Raw genomic sequence first — 19,793 nt, forward strand, 5'->3', positions numbered from 1 at the left:
TGAACCATTAGCAGCTCAACACTTACCCTGTAAGGTTCGTGATGCTGACTCATAGTAAGTCCCATGTGAGTTTCCTGACATTGTAACTATTTACAGGAGTAGAAAGCCCAATCTCCCTCCCCACAATGAGCTGCTGGTTGTTTCGAACTACCAGTCATGTGGATCAAAGCCCAACTCATAACCACTACACCACCAGGGCTCCCCATCACACGACCCGTGCTCTTTTCATGGAAGAGAGCTGCCCCAACGGCCTCACTACAAATGACAGCAATAATCATGCTCTACACCAGACAATGACAAGCAGTCAACCTGTTCCGTCAAAAACTTCCAGGGCCAGCTGACTTGCGCGGCTGCACACAGATCTTTGGGACTCAGAAAAGAAAAAATATAGAGAGAAATGAAGCGCGGCAACACGGTCGAGAAATCCACACTGGGCACCTCTGTCCTTTGTGCAAACCACTCTTGGACACACCTAAAAAGAAAAGCACAGTGATTAATTCAGAACACTTACTATATAAAACTAGCTAAAAGTCGGATGTAAACATTATTCTTTCTCTAAGGTTCCCCTGTGACAAATAATCATTAAATCCTAAATCCGCTAAGGCTCTGTTCTTTCGAGCACATTTGCCATCTCTGATCCATTCTGAAGAAGATGACTCCTCTTCCTTTTCGCCCCAAGATTCCACGAGCTCTCGCGAGACTCTGGCCTCTTCCGGGATACGCTTGGCGCACGCGCACACGCTGTGAAGCCCCACAGCGAAGAGCCGGATGGGTTCCAGACGGCCATTTCTCAGCTCTTCTTGAGCTGGAGAGGAACTCAGACCTGCAGGCTCAGTTAAGTGAGCTGAATGTAAAGGCAGCCAAGGAAATGGAAGTTGGTCATGGGCAGAAAGCTATTAGAATCGTTGTTCCTGTCCCTCCACATTGTCTTTCTTGCTCAGAGGTGAATTCTACACCAACTCGGAAATGCGGTACACAGAATAAGCAACAGCGTCCTGGGAACCACACTCCGACTGCTGAACACGGTGCTGTCCTTGAAGACTTGGGCTTCCCAAGTGAAATTGTGGGCAAGAGAATCCAGGTAAAGCTGGATAGCAGCCGGCTTAAAAGGTTCCTCTGTACAAAGCCCCACAGAACAATGTAGAACACAAGGTTGAAACCTTTCCTGAAGTTTATAAGAAGTTCACGGGCAAGGATGCCAATTTTTAATTCCCAGAGTTTCACTTATAAATGAAGATGACTGAATAATATTATTTGCCTCCCAAAAAATAAATAATAAAGAAGAAGATGAAAAACAACTGACCCACAGAAATCCACCTACTTGTTAATTCTTAATTCAATCTTTCCTTTACCTCTTGCTCTAAAAAAAACAAGTCCTCACAGCTCAACCTCGAAAATATATCCCCAAACTCAATGACTTCTCCCAATCTTCTGTGCCCAACGCATCCACGTCTCTCCCCTGCACGAGTACAACTGCGTGCTGGGTCTCCCTGCTCCCACACTAGTCACTGGCCGCCCAGCCGTGAGCAGTGCCAATGGCCTGCACTCCCACTCAGCAAGCAGCGCCATGCAAGAAAGGTCTGATCGACTTCCATTAAGAGGGCAGTCAGGAAAGCAGCGCTGGGATTCAAATAATTTCACAACCAATTTACTGCCCTAATGATACTTTAAGTGTGTGTGTGTGTGGGGGGGGGGATATCAAAAGCTTGTTCATTATTTCATACAGTTAATACTTAAATAAGAACAATAAAAGAAATACACAAAAGTAGATTATATTATAAGGAAGTTTTAAAATGTTAATGAAAAAACACCTGACAAAACAATAAAATTATTATTTGAGATATTCCCGGATTGCTTCTTGATTGGCATTTTCATTTTGCAGTATTTTTTGCTTTTATCCGAGCATCATCACCTGTGTGGTTTTATCCTTAACCATCTTTTCATGGCAAGAGTGGGATCCCATTCCTTTTGAGATAGACCAGTTAGACAGTAGTCATTGAACTTGATATGTTAGAAACTGGCAACACCTATTCTGTGAACATGTTATGTTCATCATTGAAAAATCCCTTTCCGCTTCTGCTGAACCTACAGCAATTGTTCTGACAATATTTTTTAGGTCTTTGAACCCTTTCAGGAATTGCATAATTCATTCATAATTGCATAATTCATTCAGCATAGCACCAAGCTGAAACGAATGGCCATGTGTCACTCAGGTTGTTTGCTACTTTTTATCTTCATGTTTTATGTTAGGTTAGTGAAGTAATAAATGCAAGGGAAGAAAATTGTAGCATTTCATCAAAAGTATAATGAATTAACAGAATAAATCTGTCAAATTTTTTTTATATCTGTGGATGGAATCAACATTACTACAGACACTTGGAATAGGTTGTTGCATAGATAAACATTAAAAAAAGAGTAAGAAATACACATTTGGGATTTCCACATTGGGCAGCTGCCAGCCTCCCAACTTAGAGAGAACCACGCGTGCCATTTAACAATAGATTTGTGGAACTCAATGACAAATGAAGTGTCAGTTCTTCCCAACTGGTTTGAATCAGCTGAATTCCCACTAGTGGATACAAGTCTAATGTACGCTTTCTCTCATTTTAAAACACATCACATCACTTGTTCTGTTCAAACAAGTGACTCTTGATCTATGGACAGGTTCTACATGTTCACAATTATTGTTTTGGAATTCCCATTTGCAATGCTGTCTATAATTTATTATGACCCACACAGCCAAATTCATTTGCATCATCAGCAAACCTCTCTACTATTCTTCACTTCCAACCAAGATCCTCCTGTCATCAAGAGAGATATCCTTCATTCCATATCTTCTTCTGAATCATCTTCAATTTCTAACAGTTTTCTGTCAATGCACTTGATGCAGCCATTTTTTTCTTATCTTCAAAAATTTTCTCATATATAATATTAATATTATTTGATAGCCTCAACATTCCATTGGATCACCTTTCTTTGGAAAGGGCATAAATATAACGTTCTTCCATTTGGCCCAACTAGCTGTCTTCCCAATTCCTTGCCATAGATGAGTGAACACTTCATCAATCCCTGGACTCCTGTTTTCTATCAAAGCTTTCAGTGAAGTTGCCCTTCCTTCAGTACCATTAGTTCTTGACCATATGCTACCTCCTAAAATTGTTTGGTACATTGACTGTATTCCATCTTCTTTTGATGCTTTCTATATCATTCAGGTTTTCTGCATATGAAATCCTTCAATATTGCAACTGAAGGCTTGATTATTTTCTTAAGTTCTTTCAGGTGGAGAAATGTTACGCATGTGCTTTCCTTTTGGTGTTTTAGCTCCACATATTTGCACAGTTCACGATAATATTGTAACTGTGGTTGTAGGGGTGCCACCACCCCACCACTAATCATGGATTCGATAGGCACAATTGTATGGTTATTATATATAAATGTCATAATAAAGTCATAAAGAGCATGAGAGATAGAGGAGAGGCAGAAATGATGGAGTCAGACACATTTCATGGTAGCAATGCTCACCTTAGCCTCACTTGGTGGTCCATGTGGAGTGAGAGGGTGGGGAAGGAGGACAAGGAGAAAGGGAACAGGGAAGCAAGGATGGGAGAGGAAGAGGAGCTGACCAGAGGCCAAGGGAGGGAAGTCCGAGAGAGACCAAGGGGGGAACCTGAGAGAGACCTCTTTATTGCTAACCCAGACCTATATATCTTTGGGGGGAGTGCAAGCCCACTAATTACAGGTAGAGACATTCATCACAGGAAGGGGCTGCACTATAGTTTATACAGCAATGAGAGGGGGACAATCTAGGGACATACATGCAATAAGAAGAGGAGGGATTGGGGGTATACATGTGACAAGATGGGTGGATCCTAGATTCAGGATGGCAGCCTCATATTGGATGTCAATGAGCCAGTTTGATCTCTCCTCTGATCTCCATAGAAACCATTATCTGTAGGGTATAAACCCCACTACAGGAACCAAGCTAATAGTCGCAAGCCTTTTGGGAGAAGTAGCCCCTTGTCCTTAACAGCAGGGAGCGGGGCCTACCTGTTGTCTGGTGACTGACTGCCTTCAGGGAGGATGTCTCTAAGTATCTGACCTCCCACCATATGCTGGCAAAAAGCCCCTAATGTTTGGCATGTCTTTGGGGGAGACAAAGCTGGGGAAAAGTCTCTTTATAATCCCACATGTAACTTTTTGAGGAGCCTTCAAAATTTTCTGTTCAGCTCTTTTACATAATTATTTTCCCATTTGCTTTAGCTATGATACATTCAAGAGCAAGTTTCAGAGTCTCTTCTGACATCCATTTTTGGTCTTTTTTTTTTCCTGTCTTGTATTTTTTTAAATGGCTCTTTGCTTTCTTAACATATGATTTTTTAAATGTTATTTGACAACTCAAGTAAGTGGTCTTCTGTATTAGTATGTAAAACCTCAATCTACACTTCAGATGGTCTCTAAATTAAGGTGTGGTGTATTCAGGGTTATACTTGGGTACTCATAGACTTGTTTTAATTTTCTTAAGTTTCATTTGTTTTAATTTTCTTAAGTTTCACTTGTTTTAATTTTCTTAAGTTACATAGGAGCTATTGATGCTTTACTTTTTACCCAGGCCCCCAGTCTTATTTTCGTTGAGGATATCAAGCTTATCAATGGTGTTCTTCTCTTCCTATCGATGGTGTTTATTTGATTCTTGTGCATTTCATTTGGTGAGGTCCATGTGCAGACTTGTCATTTATATCGTTGGAAATGGGATTTCCAGTAAATAAATTGTTGTCTTAAAGAATTCTATCCTGTAATCTCCAGCATCACTGGAATCACCAAAGTCATTGTTTTCCATTCACTGATCCTTCATTACTAAAAATGCTGGTGGCCTAATGGGTTACACATTGGTCTGTTAACCACAAGGTCAGCAGTTTAAACCTACCAGCTGCTCCAAGGGAAAAGATGAGGCTTTATGTTCCTGTAAATAGTTACAGGCGCAGGAACCCAGAGGGGCAGTTAGAGTCTGTCAGATAGGGTCATTTTGAACTGTAATGGACTCGATGGCAGTGGTTTAGATTTTGGTTTGGGATCCTTCTGTTTTCCTTCCAATTTTGTATTTCACACAAAGTAGAATTGGTTAAAATGAGTCATTTGGCATGTCAGTCAGGAGCGTGTGTGTGTCTGTATGTGTTTATTTAAATAGGAAGGCAAAGAATGAAATTGTGTATGTAACGGCACCATTTTGCATTAAGTTTTTTTAAGTTCCCCTCCCAGAGCCCACAGGAGGACCTGTGATTTGGGTTGGTTTTTTTTTTCAGTCTTGATGTTAAAATGTATGTAATAATCACCACCCTTGTCTCATATAGAGAGGAACAAACTGTACCAGACTGGTCACAGCTGCACCCACTGCAGTTGAGTTAAATCTGACTCATAGGAACCCTATGAGAGAGGAGTGCTGCCCCACAGGGTTTCCCAGGCCGCACTGTTTCTCCATGGGTGTGTCGGTTGGAGTCAAATTACCAGCCTTCTGATTAGCCCCTGAGCCCTTAACCACTGCTCTGCTGTGACCACCCCCACATCCAACCAGACTCACTGCTATTGAGTTGATTCCAACTCAAAGGTGACCCCTAAGAGCAAGTAAAACTGTGCCCTTGGGTTTCTGAAACTGTCCGTCTTTATGGGAGCAGACAGCCTCATCTTTCTTTCACAGAGCAGCTGGTTCCTTTGAACCCCTGACCTGAAGTGCAGCCCAGTGCTTAAGTCATTATACAACAATGGTTCTTGAGACCACATCAGGGATCATTAATTTTCAACTTAACTCTGCATCGTTGGAGGCAGGTTTCTGAATCATTTCACAGGCCCTAAAGGTATACTTTATTATTACTTTACTGTAGAAGTATAAGACAGATTTAAAAAATGAATGCACGTGAAAAATACGTTTAGATGCTCATCCTCCTGACACAACTGCTGAATCCAAAGCGGGTGAAGAAAGCTGATGGTGCCCAGCTATCAAAAGAGATAGTGTCTGGGGTCTTAAAGGCTTGAAGATAAACAAGCGGCCATCTAGCTCAGAAGCAACAAAGCCCACATGGAAGAACACACCAGCCTGTGTGATCGAGTGGTCCCGAAGGGATCAGTTATCAGGCATCAAAGAACAAAAAATCATATCATTGGCTGCACACCTCCATGATACGATCGCCGAAGACAAACGGGCACATAAGCAAATGTGGCGAAGAAAGCTGATGGTGTCCGGCTATCAAAAGAGATAGTGTCTGGGGTCTTAAAGGCTTGAAGGTGAACAAGCGGCCATCTAGCTCAGAAGCAACAAAGCCCACATGGAAGAAGCACACCAGTCTGTGCGATCACGAGGTGCCAAAGGGACCAGGTATAAGGCATCATGAAAAAAAAATATATATATATATATATATTTAGACCCCAGACACGATCTCTTTTGATAGCTGGGCACCATCAGCTTTCTTCACCACATTTACTTGTTCACCCACTTTGGATTCAGCATTTGTGTCGGGAGGGTGAGCATCTAAACGTATTTTTCATGTGCATTCATTTTTTAAATCTGTCTTATACTTCTACAGTAAAGTAATAATAAAATATACCTACAGGGCCTGGAAATGATTCAGAAGCCTGCCTCCAATGATGCAGAGTTAAGCTGAAAATTAATTATACCTGATGTGATCTCAAGAACCATTGTTATACAATGACTTAAGCACTGGGCTGCACTTCAGGTCAGTGGGTGCAGCTGTGACCAGTCTGGTACAGTTTGTTCATCCCTATATGGTATATATATATATACATATATATATACCATAGTGAATGAAGTGTATATATATATATATATATATATATATATATATATATATATATATATATATATATACCATAGTGAATGAAGGGGGAAGTGCAGACTGGAGACCCAATAGCCCATTTGTCGGCCACTGGAGATCCCCTCACAGAGGGGTTTAGGAGAGATGGGTCAGTCAGGGTGCAATGTAGTACCGATGAAGAATACAGTTTTCCCCCAGATCCTGGATGCTTCCTCCCCCCAACTATCATGATCCAAATTCTACCTTGCAGGACTGGATAGGGCAGAGGTTGTATACTGGTGCATAGGGGAGCTGGAGGCACAGGGAATCCAGGGTGGATGATACCTTCAGGATCAGGGGTGTGAGGGGTGATACTGGGAGAGTAGAGGGTGAGTGGGTTGGTTGAAAAGGGGGAACCGATTACAAGGATCCACATGTGACCTCCTCCCTGGGAGACGGACAGCAGAGAAGGGGGTGAAGGGAGACTCCGGATAGGGCAAGATATGACAAAATAACAATCTATAAATTATCAAGGGCTCATGAGGGAGGGGGAGGAAGGAGAGGGAAAAAAAAGAGGACCTGATGCAAAGGGCTTAAGTGGAGAGCAAATGCTTTGAAAATGATTAGGGCAAAGAACGTACGGATGTGCTTTAAACATTTGATGTATGTATATGTATGGATTGTGATGAGTTGTATGAGTCCCTAATAAAATGTAAAAAGAAAAATACGTTTAGCCTCCTTTACACAGGAAGGTCCCAGACACTGTCTGAACAATTTACCCAGAGAAAGCAGGATTGTCAGAAAGTCTTCATGCCCACCCCTTGCCTTGCCCACCACTTCCCAGACAAATGCGAAGAGCTGAATGTAGTTTGTTTTTAAAGTTAGCATCAATTATATAGATTTTACATTTGTTCCAATTCTGCACCAATACAAGGACATATTCAAGTGTCGTGCATCTGCAGCACAAAAGGAGCAAAAAATGTTTCCGTCATATTAAGGACAAAGCACCTGAAGAGAAAGGGAACTGCAGTCGTTCGCAGTCATGACTGTGCGGTTCACTGCGTTTTAGTTAGGACTCCGCAGAGACAAGTAACAATATGGAACGAGACAATGAGCAAAACGTGCTTTCCTCGTTTATTGCGACAAGGATCGTTTCATTTACATAATGCATGATAATGCTTTGCTGCGTGCTACTGGATGTACGGAGTGTACTTTGCGAAAAAGAACAGGGCTTAGTACTGTAGGATCTCAAGCTTGCACTTCTGATAAGAAAAAGAGAGAAGCTGCCAAAACTGTTTTGAAAATGACTGAGAGGACAGCTTGGAAAGGTAGCCTGTACAAGGATGAGTCGTCTAGGCCAAGGTCCCCGGATTCTTGCTGTTTAGGCCAAATCTCTTCTCTGGTGACCTTATACAACCATTTATGGTGTGGCGAGGGTATTCAGTCATGTTCGTGTCCTAGTTTCAATCCCCAGTGAGGGTTTTATTGGGACTTCAAGGAGAGGACCAGAAGCAAGTGGAGCATACACAACTCCAACCATAGGGATTGGTGAACCCGGAAGCTCATGAAAAGAAAGATAAGCTGATACTGGCTCAGTATTCCTAGTCATACATCTGTGCCTCAGGCCCTAACAATTCCTCTTTAGAGTTTAGTTTTACTTTTCTAAAATGATCCCTAAACAGGTGCTTAAAGATTTCACCCAAATGTTGTTTATAATACCAAACTAGGCAGCAAGCTAAATGTGTTAAATGGATGAGCTAGATGGAATAAACACATGAAAGGAAATAGACCATTCAAAAATAAGTGTACTGAGCATAAAAGGAATCCATGTGATATTTTTCACATACTTGGAAGGACTGGAAAATGATGCTAGAGGCATCTTAAAGCATTATTTAAGAGGAAAAGTCATGAAAAGGGACATTATCAGATCACAGAAATGAAAAGCAGCGAAGGAGGTGGGGGGGATAAGAAGTTGAGAGGTTCACAGGACAGAGATTCAATCTTAGCATCTGGGGCTGAGCTCTCCTACTGAGAAGATGGCAGGCCCCATGGGGAGACACAGGAGAGCATGCCTCTGGGAAGAAAGGGAGATCTGGGGACAGTTTTTAATACTTAGGCTTACATGACACTGGGTCCAAATCAAAGCTCCTAGGATGTTAGTGACCCCAAACTTAAAAGCTGGTGAGAAAATGAGATGCCCCAGGAGAAGGGGCTGCAAATATAACATCATTCTGACCATTGGCCAGGGATTGGACAGCTTACTATCATACAGAGTGCACTGGACAGTGCATTATTGCACATGCTGTTACATTAAAATGTAGCATGTTATCATTCGATCTCCCTTCTGAACTATTTCAAGGTTGTTCTAGTTTTTCATGTTTTCTACTTTCTTTTTGGTTGCGGGTTTTCTCTGTTTTGCTTTGTTTCATTGTTGTTGTTTTGTATGTATATGAAATGCAGGATAGATAAATCTATAGAGGCAGTAAGTAGACTAATGGTTTCTTGGGGATATGGGCAGGGGAGGTTTGGGGGAAGTAGGGAGCCAGTAACAATGAGTACAAGAAAGAAGAAAATGTTCTAAAATTGATTGTAGTGATGATGAACATCTCTTCTTGATATGATAGAACTACTGAATTGTATGATATGGGCATTATGGGCCAATGAAACTATCTTTAAAAAAGAAAAGAAAGGAAGGATGGCTAGAGCCAGCATGGCGGTGTCACTTCATGTGGCTGGTAAGTTTGCTCACAGGTGTATAAGGTCTCTCTCAACTCTCGCTGCTATCAGGTCATTGATGACTCATAGTAACTACCTGTGGGATTCCAAGACTGCCACTGTTTAGGGGAGTAGAAAGCCCAGACTTTCTCTCTCGGAGCTCCTGGTGGTTTTGAACTACCAGCCATGCGGATCACAGTCCAATGCATAACCACTACACCACCAGGGCTCCTTGGCATAGAAGAGAGCCATGTAAAATGACTATTGGGGGTTTTGAGGTACTGTGTCTGGGAGCATTGCTGTGACCCCCCCCCCCCTGCCTTCCCATTGGGCCGATCATTCCTCCTGCCCAAGCACTTTCCAATGGGAGTCTGACTCGCTCACTGAGCATGCCCTGCTCATTGCCACCTCATCTCTTTTGCTGAAACCTGTATGCTCTGTGCTTGGAGTGCACTATGGTGTCATCTGAGTTGGTTTTGAGTGTTCATTCTTGCTGATCCTCACAGTCAGCCCTTTGTTGAATTCATTCACCATATAAACTCTGTATCCTCCAAAGGACTAAATACCCTACAAAAGCAGGGATGGGAAGTGGGCAGGGGGGTGGGGGGCGATGATTGACAGGTGGGAGGCATTCTTTGCTCTATCCCCAGCACTTACCATAGTGCTTCAGCTTATGTATCAATTAGAATGAAGATGGAAAAACTAAGAAAAGTTGAAAAATAGAAAAGAAAATCACGGCTTGAATTGCTTTTCCTACAGTTGGCACTGTATCAACTTGTCACAAAATTAGAGACTTAGATCAGCAACAATTTACCCTATCAGAATTTGAGAGTTCAGAAATATGAAAGTAGTTTCACTATGCTAATCTGAAATCCAGGTAAGCTCGGAGGGAAGGATCCATTTGTTGGTCTGTTTCTGCTTCTAGTGATTACGTGTTGGGCCACTAACTGCAAAGGCAACAGTTTGAAACTGCCAGCTGTTCTTCGGGAGAAAGACAAAAGACTTTCTGCTCCCATAAGCAGCTAAAGTCCCTGAAGCCCACAGGAGCAGTTCTACTTGTCCTTCGGGGTCACTGTGAGTCAGAGTGGGCTCAGTGGCAGTGAGTGGATGGTTACTTGTCTTCCTTAGGGCATGGCCTTTCCTCTGTCTTCAAAGCAGCAGCATAGCATTTTCAAATGTTTCCCCATCTCTCCCTCAGTTTCCATCATCACAGTGGCAAATATTTAAAAACAGTTCATCGGCCTACTCAAACCAAAACCCAAACTCACTACCATCGAGTCCCTTCTGATTCGGAATAACCCTATAGGACAGGGCAGACCTGCCCCTGTGAGTTTCTAACACTTCAAAAAATTTTATAGGTACAGGCAGCCTCATCTTTCCCCCTCAGAAGAGCTGGTGTGTTTGAAGACTGGCCTTGCTGGTTAGCAGCTCAGTCCATAGGCCATTAGGCCATTGGAATAGTTCACTTAAAGAGGCACTGTTTTATACTGTCAAACATCTAGTGAGAGAGATGGACATGCCAGTCTTTCTCTTTTAGGACAAGTTTTATTCTACCAGGCTATAATCTACAGAGGATAGGGCTATTTTACAATAATCTACTCTTGAATCTTATACATTCACAACTGTGCTTGGAACTTGTTGAAACAATCAGTAAATGGTTGCTAAATGAGTAAATCTTTGCATTGCCGCCCACCACCTGCTTACCCTTCCTATTGAGTGATCCAAGTGGATCTATGCCCGTCAATGGGCAAAGTCCAATCTCTGGACCATAGCAATGGAGCCCTGTGGGCAGAGTGGGCTACAAAGCCTATTGTTTCTTAGCATCATCCCTTCCAGAACAGAGATCGCAGGCTAGAAGGGTGGACCAGGACCGTTCCTGGGGGAGTTTTTCTCTGCCGTCAGTTCCATGTCTGGTCCGCTCTGATGTTAACAAGGGTCATTATGTAATCGTCCTCTCCCCCAGAAGGAATGCGGTGGCCTGAAAGGTTGCCCCACCCACTGAGGAAAGCTACAAGTTCCAACAGGGCCAGCCTTTGTAGCTTGACACCTGCTGAGCAGAGGCAGTTTGAAACTGGTTCTGCCAGTGTGGCAAGGAAGCCTGGGCGAACCTGTCATCTGTGTCTCCAACGCTGACAGACAAGAATACTCCCCATTCCATTAAGGAGTCACAGGCAAGGTCGGCCTAGTCCCCTTGTAGGACAAGACAAAGCCACCTGTGGAAACCCCAGAGAGCTATGTGCTCTCCAGTAATACACCTGGGGAACGGTAGGCTGGAGGTAGGTAATGAGGGGGTCAAAGATGACCAGGGCAGGTTGAAACGAGAGGGAGAATTTACCAGATGAATAACTTAGGAAGTGGGATTTTGGGGAAAATCTCACAAAAATCCCCTTCAAGAAATCTTAAAACTTAAGAAATGGAATACTTATCAGGACAACAGGGGGATGGGAGTGGGGCTGGGAGGAGAGCTACCTGGAAACTATCTCCCAGAGATGAGAGATTCAATGGACACTTAGGGAAAAGTGTGATGGCTGATTCCCCACCAGTACAATAAGATCCTGCTTAAACTTTCTACAGCCTGAATTAAAACAAAATCGTTCAGAAGTTATAAATCAATGGTTTCTCTGCCTTGAAAAAAGGTACAGCACAAATATAGCTCAGTTTATGGTTAAGATTTCAGGCACTCCAAAAAAACAAACAAACTAATTTTACCCACTCATGAGCCTATTTACAGTTAGGGAGGGCCAGAAACTACACACAGAAAGATGATTCAAAAGAAAATTTCACAATTAAAAGTTAATTGTGCTGCTACCCTATGACTCAGCAATTCCGTTCCTAGGTATAAACCCAAGAGAAATAAAAACATGCATGCATAAAAACTCACACACAGGCTCCATGGAAGCCTGTTCTCAATAGTCACCAGGTGGAAACAACCTAAATGTCCAACAACTGGATGAGCGAATAAATAAAATATGGTATATTCTCACAGTACAGTCCTATTTGTCAAGAAAAAGGAATTCAGTACTGATGAAGGCTAAGAATGGATGACCTTTGAGGTAATGGTACTAAGTCGAAGAAGGCAGTCCAAACAGAGCACACCCTACATGATCCATTTATCTGACAAGCCCAGAATTCCATGTCAATGAAAAGTCAATGATGGAGAGAGACAGACAGTAGAGTAGTGGTTGACTGCCTTTGGCAGGGAAAGGAGAGATGGGGAGGGGTGCTTACTGGGTATAGAGATTCTCTCCGGGTGATGAAAATGTCCCAGACAGATTGTGGTGGTAGCTGTACAACTGTGAACACACAAGACCACTCATCCGCCCTCGTGAAATGGGGGATTCTCTGTCATGTGAAGTCCACCTTAATAGACATTTTTCAAAGTTGTGTGGACATACTTTACTTTAAAAAAAAACCAATTTATTAGGGGCTCATACAACTCTTATCACAATCCACACATATACATACATCAATTGTATAAAGCACATCCATACATTCTTTGCCCTAATCACTCTCAAAGCATTTGCTCTCCACTTAAGCCCTCTGCATCAGGTCCTCTTTTTTTTTCCCCCTCCCTCCCATAATTTACTTAAAAAAACAACCATTTTATTAGGGACTCATACAACTCTTATCACAATCCATACATATATCAATTGTGTAAAGCACATCTGTACATTCGTTGCCCTCATCAATTTCAAAGCATTTGCTCTCCACATCAGCCCTTTGCATCGGGTCCTCTTTTTTCCCCTCCCTCCCCGCTCCCCCTCCCTCATGAGCCCTTGATAGTTTATAAATTATCATTTTGCGATATCTTGCCCTGTCCCATGTCTCCCTTCACCCCCATACTTTACTTTTTAAAGAACAAGTTAGGCTTTCAGATTTAAGTAAAATTATGCAGAGCTCAACTGGATTAGGGTCCTGCCATCCTACGACATGTGGTTTGCATAGATATCTAGAGGAGAGGAAAAAAAACCCAATGGTAGGTCAAAAATATGGCGAGGGAAATATTTAACCCTTTCTTGACACATGACACACACAATGAAAGCCCACTGTCATCGAGTCAGAGCTGACTCGTAGTGACCCCCTGTGGGTTTCCAAGATGGTTATTGTTTATGGGAGTAGAAAGCCCAGGCTGTCTCCCCAGGAGCTGCAGGCGGTTTTGAATTTTCAACTGTGCAGATTGCAGCCCAATGCCTAACCATTATACCCCCAGTGCTCCCGGGGAGCTATAGGAGGGAGCTTCAAAACACTCATTGAAAAATGGAATGAAAAGAGAATGGAAAATTCCCACAAATGTTTGGAAGGCTCCTCATCCTGCCAACCAAGCTCGTCAGCCTCTCAAGTGTCTGCAGAAGTTCTTAGTCTCAGTCCATGCCTGGCTTGAGCCTCCACAGCTCTGTGGTTCTAAAGACGGAAGCCTCACTCCTCCGGTCCTACCACCCGAACGTTAGCACAGAAGGCTTTTTCCTAGATTTCAGAACACCTCCCGCTGCTGAAAGCACAGGCTCTCGACCCAAAACTTCAAAGCAGAAAATGTTTCCTTCATAAAGGGATAAGGAAGACTTAAGCAGTCTTTGAGAAATGAACAGAAGTTCAACAACAACCGCCGTCCCTACAAATTAAAGATGGGCTTGCCATGCTAAATCTAGAGCCCAGAAATTTACGTGTAATTTCCCCTGAAATCAGCAGCCCAGAACATATAATAACCACTTCATGAAACTATGAAATATGTACACCTCTGCAGACACACAGCTGCTCTCAAACAAAGCGAAGCAATTCCACTGAACAGACTAGTTCCATTATTTTGCCACAAAGGAAGAAGTATTCAGGATGTACTTTCCAGTGATGAGATGTCAGTGCTAATGTTCATCGAAGGAGCCTTGGTGGCACCGTGATGAAGCACTTGGCAGCTAACTTAAACGTTAGCAGTTCAAACCCACCATCTGCTCTGTGGGAGAAAAGATCTGACAATGTGCTCCCATGAAGATGAACCTATTGTCATGGAGTCTATCACAACACAGCAACCCTCTAGGAGGCACAAGAATGGCCCAGTAGAGTATCCACCGTTTTAACGGTCACCAAAACAGACTTTCTTGCTCAGAATGGTTCATGGACTCAAAGCACTAACCTTTTAAGTAGCAATCCAGTGCCTCCGCACTGCTCCAGCAGGGCTCCTGCCTGGAAAGATTGTACTCTAGGTCACCTATGTGGGCCCTTGCCCTCGGTCTTATTCAACCCGAGTCAGAATAAGACAACAACACCGACCGACCCCTTGCCAGTCTCGCCATTAGTGTTATGTGTAGTTCCATTGTTGCAGCCAACGGGCCACTCCTTTGTGTGAAGGGCCTTCCTCTCTTTCATTGAGCCTCTCCTTGCCCAAGCACAGTGTGTTTCTCCAGGGATTGGTCATGCCGGACAACATGTCTAAAGTACATGAGAAAAAATCTCACCGTCCTTGCTTCAAAGGAGCATTCTCCCTCTACTTTTCCAAGACACACTCGTTCCTCTTCCATCCCACCAGAGAGTAAATAGTCCGTGTTCTTTGCCGCCGCCACCACCACCACCACCACCACCACCACCACCACCACCACCACCACCACCACCACCACCATCACCATTGCCATTCATATGTTTCCAGGCTCCTTTGGTCTCCTTCACTCTTCAGCGCTCACAGGAAGTGACCGAAACCACCATGATTCCGTGAAGTGGGCCTTCGCTCCCAACAGAAGAGCATTGGTTTTTAACCCTTGAACGAGGTCCTGTGGGCAGTAGAATTCCCTGGTTCAGTGCATCGTCTGATTCTCCACTGCTGCCGACTGCAGAGCCAAGTAAAATGAAATCCTTGACAACTTCCACCTCTCCTCTATTTATCATGATGGCATCTACTGGCCGAGGTGTAAAGCTCTTAATTCTCTTGAGGTTGATAAAGGCCTTAGGTTCGACTCTTGTCAGGAAGTAGTTTCACAGCCAGCATTTGATGTCAGCTGTCTATCACACAATGTGCATGAGTCTTCCTTCAATCCAGATGCCGCCTTCTTCCTCTGTCTCCGTCTCTTGGATGATTTGCTCAGCATACAGATTGAATGAGGATACTCTCTGCCTCAAAATATACCACAAGAGCTCTTATGACCTCCAGTGGTTAGAACTGAAATTGCTTGCAAATGATGCACAAGACTGTCACCAGGTGCACCACAAACAATGATTACTTCCTTATTTCGTGAACTGCCTGTTTCGGTACAAGGCAGCATAGTTAATGCCTGCCATAAATATCCCACCTCCTCTCAGTTGTAAGCATTCGCTAAAGTGCCTGTTTTCCTGTGGTTTGTCTCAGCAGCATCTTTAAACTCAGCCAAGGAGGTGCCTGTCTCCGTTCAGTGACTCCATCAGGGCAAACTCAGTTTCCAAACCAGTACACACTCACCGTTGTAAACTGGCAAAGGAAGCTGTGAGTAGGCAGAAATGACAGAAATGGCTGGCCCAAAGAGATAAACATTGAAAACGAAAGTTACCCTATTTGGTCATGCACAACTCATAAATGCTATTCAATAGCCACCCAAGATGCTGAAAGTAACCTTCGCCTCTTCCCCAACCTCACGACTGGGTTATAATGAAAGCTACTAACAATGAACTATCCCATATCTAGAGTTTCATTAAGCAAATATTAAAAAATAAGCCCAAACCATCCCATGCACTCTTCCCCTTAGGCTGAAAGAAGTCCAAGCTCTCTGTCCTTTGGGTCAATGTTTCATTCTATTCAGAATGATCCAGAAACAGAACTCGTTGACTCTTGTTAGACTCAGGCTACCAGAAGTCCCCCCGTTTACTTTTTTGGGGTCATGAAGCTTATACAACAGCCTTGCAAGCACCTCTTGTGGGCTTGACTTGGTCCTTCTACAAAATCAAGGCATTATGTAGAACTCTAGAAGATTTTGGTTAGCCCACCAATATTGAATACCTTTTTGATTTTACCTAAGGTAGTCTATTTCTACATTCATCTAGCTGTCAGGCCCCTAACTGGTAGGGTGATAACGAGTTTCAGATATTTCCTATGCTAGGAGCCATGAACTCAAACATAAGAACAATCGTGGGGATGGCACAGGACCAAGCCGTGTTTCATTGTGTCCTACATCGATGCGGTTGCCATCAAGACCAGCTCAACTGCACCTAACAGCAGCAGTGAGGAAGGTGTCTATCTGGTGATAGCCAAGAGCCCCCCAATACTGTGCTAGCTGTTGGCAGTTGTTGAAGTGTGTGCACCTGATCAGAACAGTAGCTTCCCCTGGGCACAATGCGCATGAACAGATCTGCACACAACACTGTCTGGGATGCAGTCTTCTAACATGCAGGACAGGCATAACCAGGGGAGGCAACAGGAAGGATTAGAGCAAGGACCCCCATCTGTAATCATGGACTGCTGTTATACAAGTCTGCTCCTATTGCTGAATGTTGTGATTGGCATCACTGCTCATGTGTTTTCAGACTTACGCATCCATTAAACAAATATTTATGGGTCGCCAACAGTTTACCAGACAGCTGTTTGGGGTTTGTTATGTATTATCGGACAGTTTCCATGAGAATTGAGTACACTAAGAGACTGTTAAAAATTCACTGACTAAAACAATTTACAATTTTTTGCCAAACCTATAGTCTCTTTGTGGCATGAAGGGGTTAAAATTTCCCAGACTATTCCACCCTCCAAAAGGAAATACAGGCACCAGAGGAGTTTGTTTCTAGACTTTCAAAGGTCAATTAATTGATAAGTTTCCCTAGTTAGGGGGGATATGTAGGGGGAGGGGTGTCTTTAAATGTTATATACTCATTTTACCATATTTCATTTTCTTTAAGAAACAGTGGCAATCATATTGCTAGGCTATTTCTTACCTTAATTGTGACTTAGTACAGCGTAAAAAGATCGTGCGTAAGAATTCTTGGCGTTGTTTGTTAGTCCAGAGGTCAAACCAATGACTTACAAGGGTCACTCTCTCCTGAAAGAGCTATTAGAAGAAAAACAATATTGCACTTCATGTACAGGGTATTCCTCATTGCTAAGCAATCCCGATCTCACAGCAAATATTTGTATAGCAACTAAGTTTACAAGGCACTTTCACCTCTGTCATGGGGGTCTCCTGCTTTAGCTTGATCTGTTTTTATCCTGACAGACAGACATGCCTGGGCTAGTTGAGTGCACTGTTGGGAAAACTTGGTAAGGGATGTCATGAGAGGGCCCTCTTTGGAAGACAAAGAGGTGATGGATCCTGGCTTGTGTTTCTACCTGCTGTCAGGAGAGACCAGTCCCTGGAGAAAGCATCATGCTTGGTAGAGAAGAGGCAAAAAACCGATGAAGATCCTCAAGGAAATGGTTTGACCTTGGGGTTGCAACCATGAGCCCAAGTCTAAGGACACTTGGGGGCGTGGCACCGGACCAGGCAATGTTTCCTTTCGCTGTGCAAAGTGTTGCTACGGAGACTCGAACAACAACACTTGGCCTGGAGAAGTGCATAGTCCATACATTTCATCCTGTCTGCATTGGTTTCATGTGAAAACAAGACCCTTCTAGGTAGGTGTGATTTTACTAGCCCCCGAGTCTTCAATACAACTCACTGAACTGAAAGTTCATAAATATTCCTACGGAGACATTGTTAGTGTCTACGTCTCAAGAAAGACACAGACCAAGGGCCAGCATCTGTTCGAAACCGATTTCAATCTAGCTTTACTCAGATGAACAAAGCCAAGTTCACTGCACTTGTTACTAAATCAGGCTTTAGTCCTGCTCTGGCTTGTCTCCTTCCATGTGAATGGGGTACTCGGGAATCAACTGGCCTTCCCATGATGGTCATAACTACTCTATGTCATTCAATGACCTTTTCCTGTCTTACCTTTCAAAGGAAGGGGCAGGGATCACAATTGTACACATACAATCGGAGTAAAAGAGAACAGAGAAGAGCAATCAAAGAAGTGCCCTGAGAAATAGATATCAACATCCTGCCAGCCACCACTACCCAAAGCACCATCCTGTTTCTCCTCCGCATGGCAGCAGCTCCGTGGGTGTCCCAGAGGGCTCTACTTTGACCCTCAGGATACACAGTAAAAGGAGAAGCCATCTTCAGGCTCTTACACAGTAGAAGTTGGGGGCTGGACTGAGAGGAGACTGTCTTCAAAGCAGACAAACCTAGGTTTGTTTTTTGTTTGTTTTTTTGTAGCCCTTTATAGACTTTTTTACAATGTGGTAATATGAGATTCTCTATAATAAAGTAAAATGAACTGTATAAATGAAATTTGTCTTATTTGAGAGCATGTAACTTACCTGTCTATTTAATGGCTTGTTGTTAAAAGGTGTCCAGGCACTGAATCTTGTGTGGAAGCTCTCTGTTTCCAGAGTTTTCCTGGGATACTCCCCAACGGACATCTTGGCAGTTGATTTTCTTCAAGTCTTGGGAAAGATAAGTGCATTTCAATAGATATTTAAGGTCACCTGAAAACAGTCAATAGACTAGTGTTTGCCATGTAGAAACTACATGTATTTATCTTTAGATTTATAAGAATGACATCAATCTGTTTTATTTGTTTGTTTGTCTGAAACTAGTTTGTGTGTCACACAAAAATTTAAGTCAGTTTCAATTGTAACATTCCTCCTTAGACCAGTGTTTAGGTAAGATGGGTAAGGAATCTGGAGGGTTTTATGGCCGGGACCCTTTTCTCTCATAAATTTTAAAAAACTTATTCATTTTCCCCTTTTATTTGTGGAATATCACACAGACGAGGAAAACAGAAGCATGTTACAGTCCATCTCATCAAAATGATGCCAATATCCCATCAACCCCTGAAATGTGGTTTCTCCTCCTCCTTCTCCTGCCTTCCTCAAGCACTTGTCTGTGAGCCAAAAGGAGGGCAGTTCAAATCCACTGGTCACCCTGTGAAAATACAAGGAATTCTTCTGCTGTAAATATCACAGCCTGGGAAACTCGCTGGGACAGCTTTACTCTGTCGTATGGGGTCACTGTGTTGTATTGCACTCAGTGGCACTGAGACAGCTTTACTCTGTCATGTGGGGTCACTGTGTTGGACTGCACTCAATGACAGACCACCACAACAACATCCATAGTTTTGTTGACGATGCTCCATAGGGGAAGTCCAAGAATGCCAAACATTGCAATTATTTCCCAGCCTCTCCTTGCATCCAAGTCTGAATCCACACCAAGGATGTTTTTACTTTGCTAGAGAAGTGGAAGGCAAGAAAGAAATATTTCCAGAGGCACTCTTAATGAATATGGAATTCAT

The 19,793-nt window shown here is 43.1% G+C and overlaps 1 protein-coding gene and 1 pseudogene across 1 annotated transcript in view; one reads left to right on the forward strand and one right to left on the reverse strand.

The window, feature by feature from the left end:
* ECT2L (epithelial cell transforming 2 like) overlaps positions 1-18,928 on the reverse strand; it is a 71,022-nt gene extending 52,094 nt beyond the window's left edge. Inside the window, exons 1-3 of the mRNA XM_075553897.1 lie at positions 18,820-18,928; positions 17,397-17,509; positions 310-472 (exon numbers count right to left, since the gene is read on the reverse strand). Coding sequence (XP_075410012.1) covers positions 310-472; positions 17,397-17,509; positions 18,820-18,921 — 378 coding nt within the window. The 5' untranslated portion in view covers positions 18,922-18,928. The remainder of the gene's footprint in view (positions 1-309; positions 473-17,396; positions 17,510-18,819) is intronic.
* On the forward strand, positions 653-1,230 carry LOC142453074 (small ribosomal subunit protein eS7-like; annotated as a pseudogene).
* Positions 18,929-19,793: the final 865 nt, after the last annotated feature.

Source organism: Tenrec ecaudatus, chromosome 7 (genome assembly GCF_050624435.1).
Source record: "Tenrec ecaudatus isolate mTenEca1 chromosome 7, mTenEca1.hap1, whole genome shotgun sequence".
In the NCBI taxonomy this organism is placed as follows: domain Eukaryota; kingdom Metazoa; phylum Chordata; class Mammalia; order Afrosoricida; family Tenrecidae; genus Tenrec; species Tenrec ecaudatus.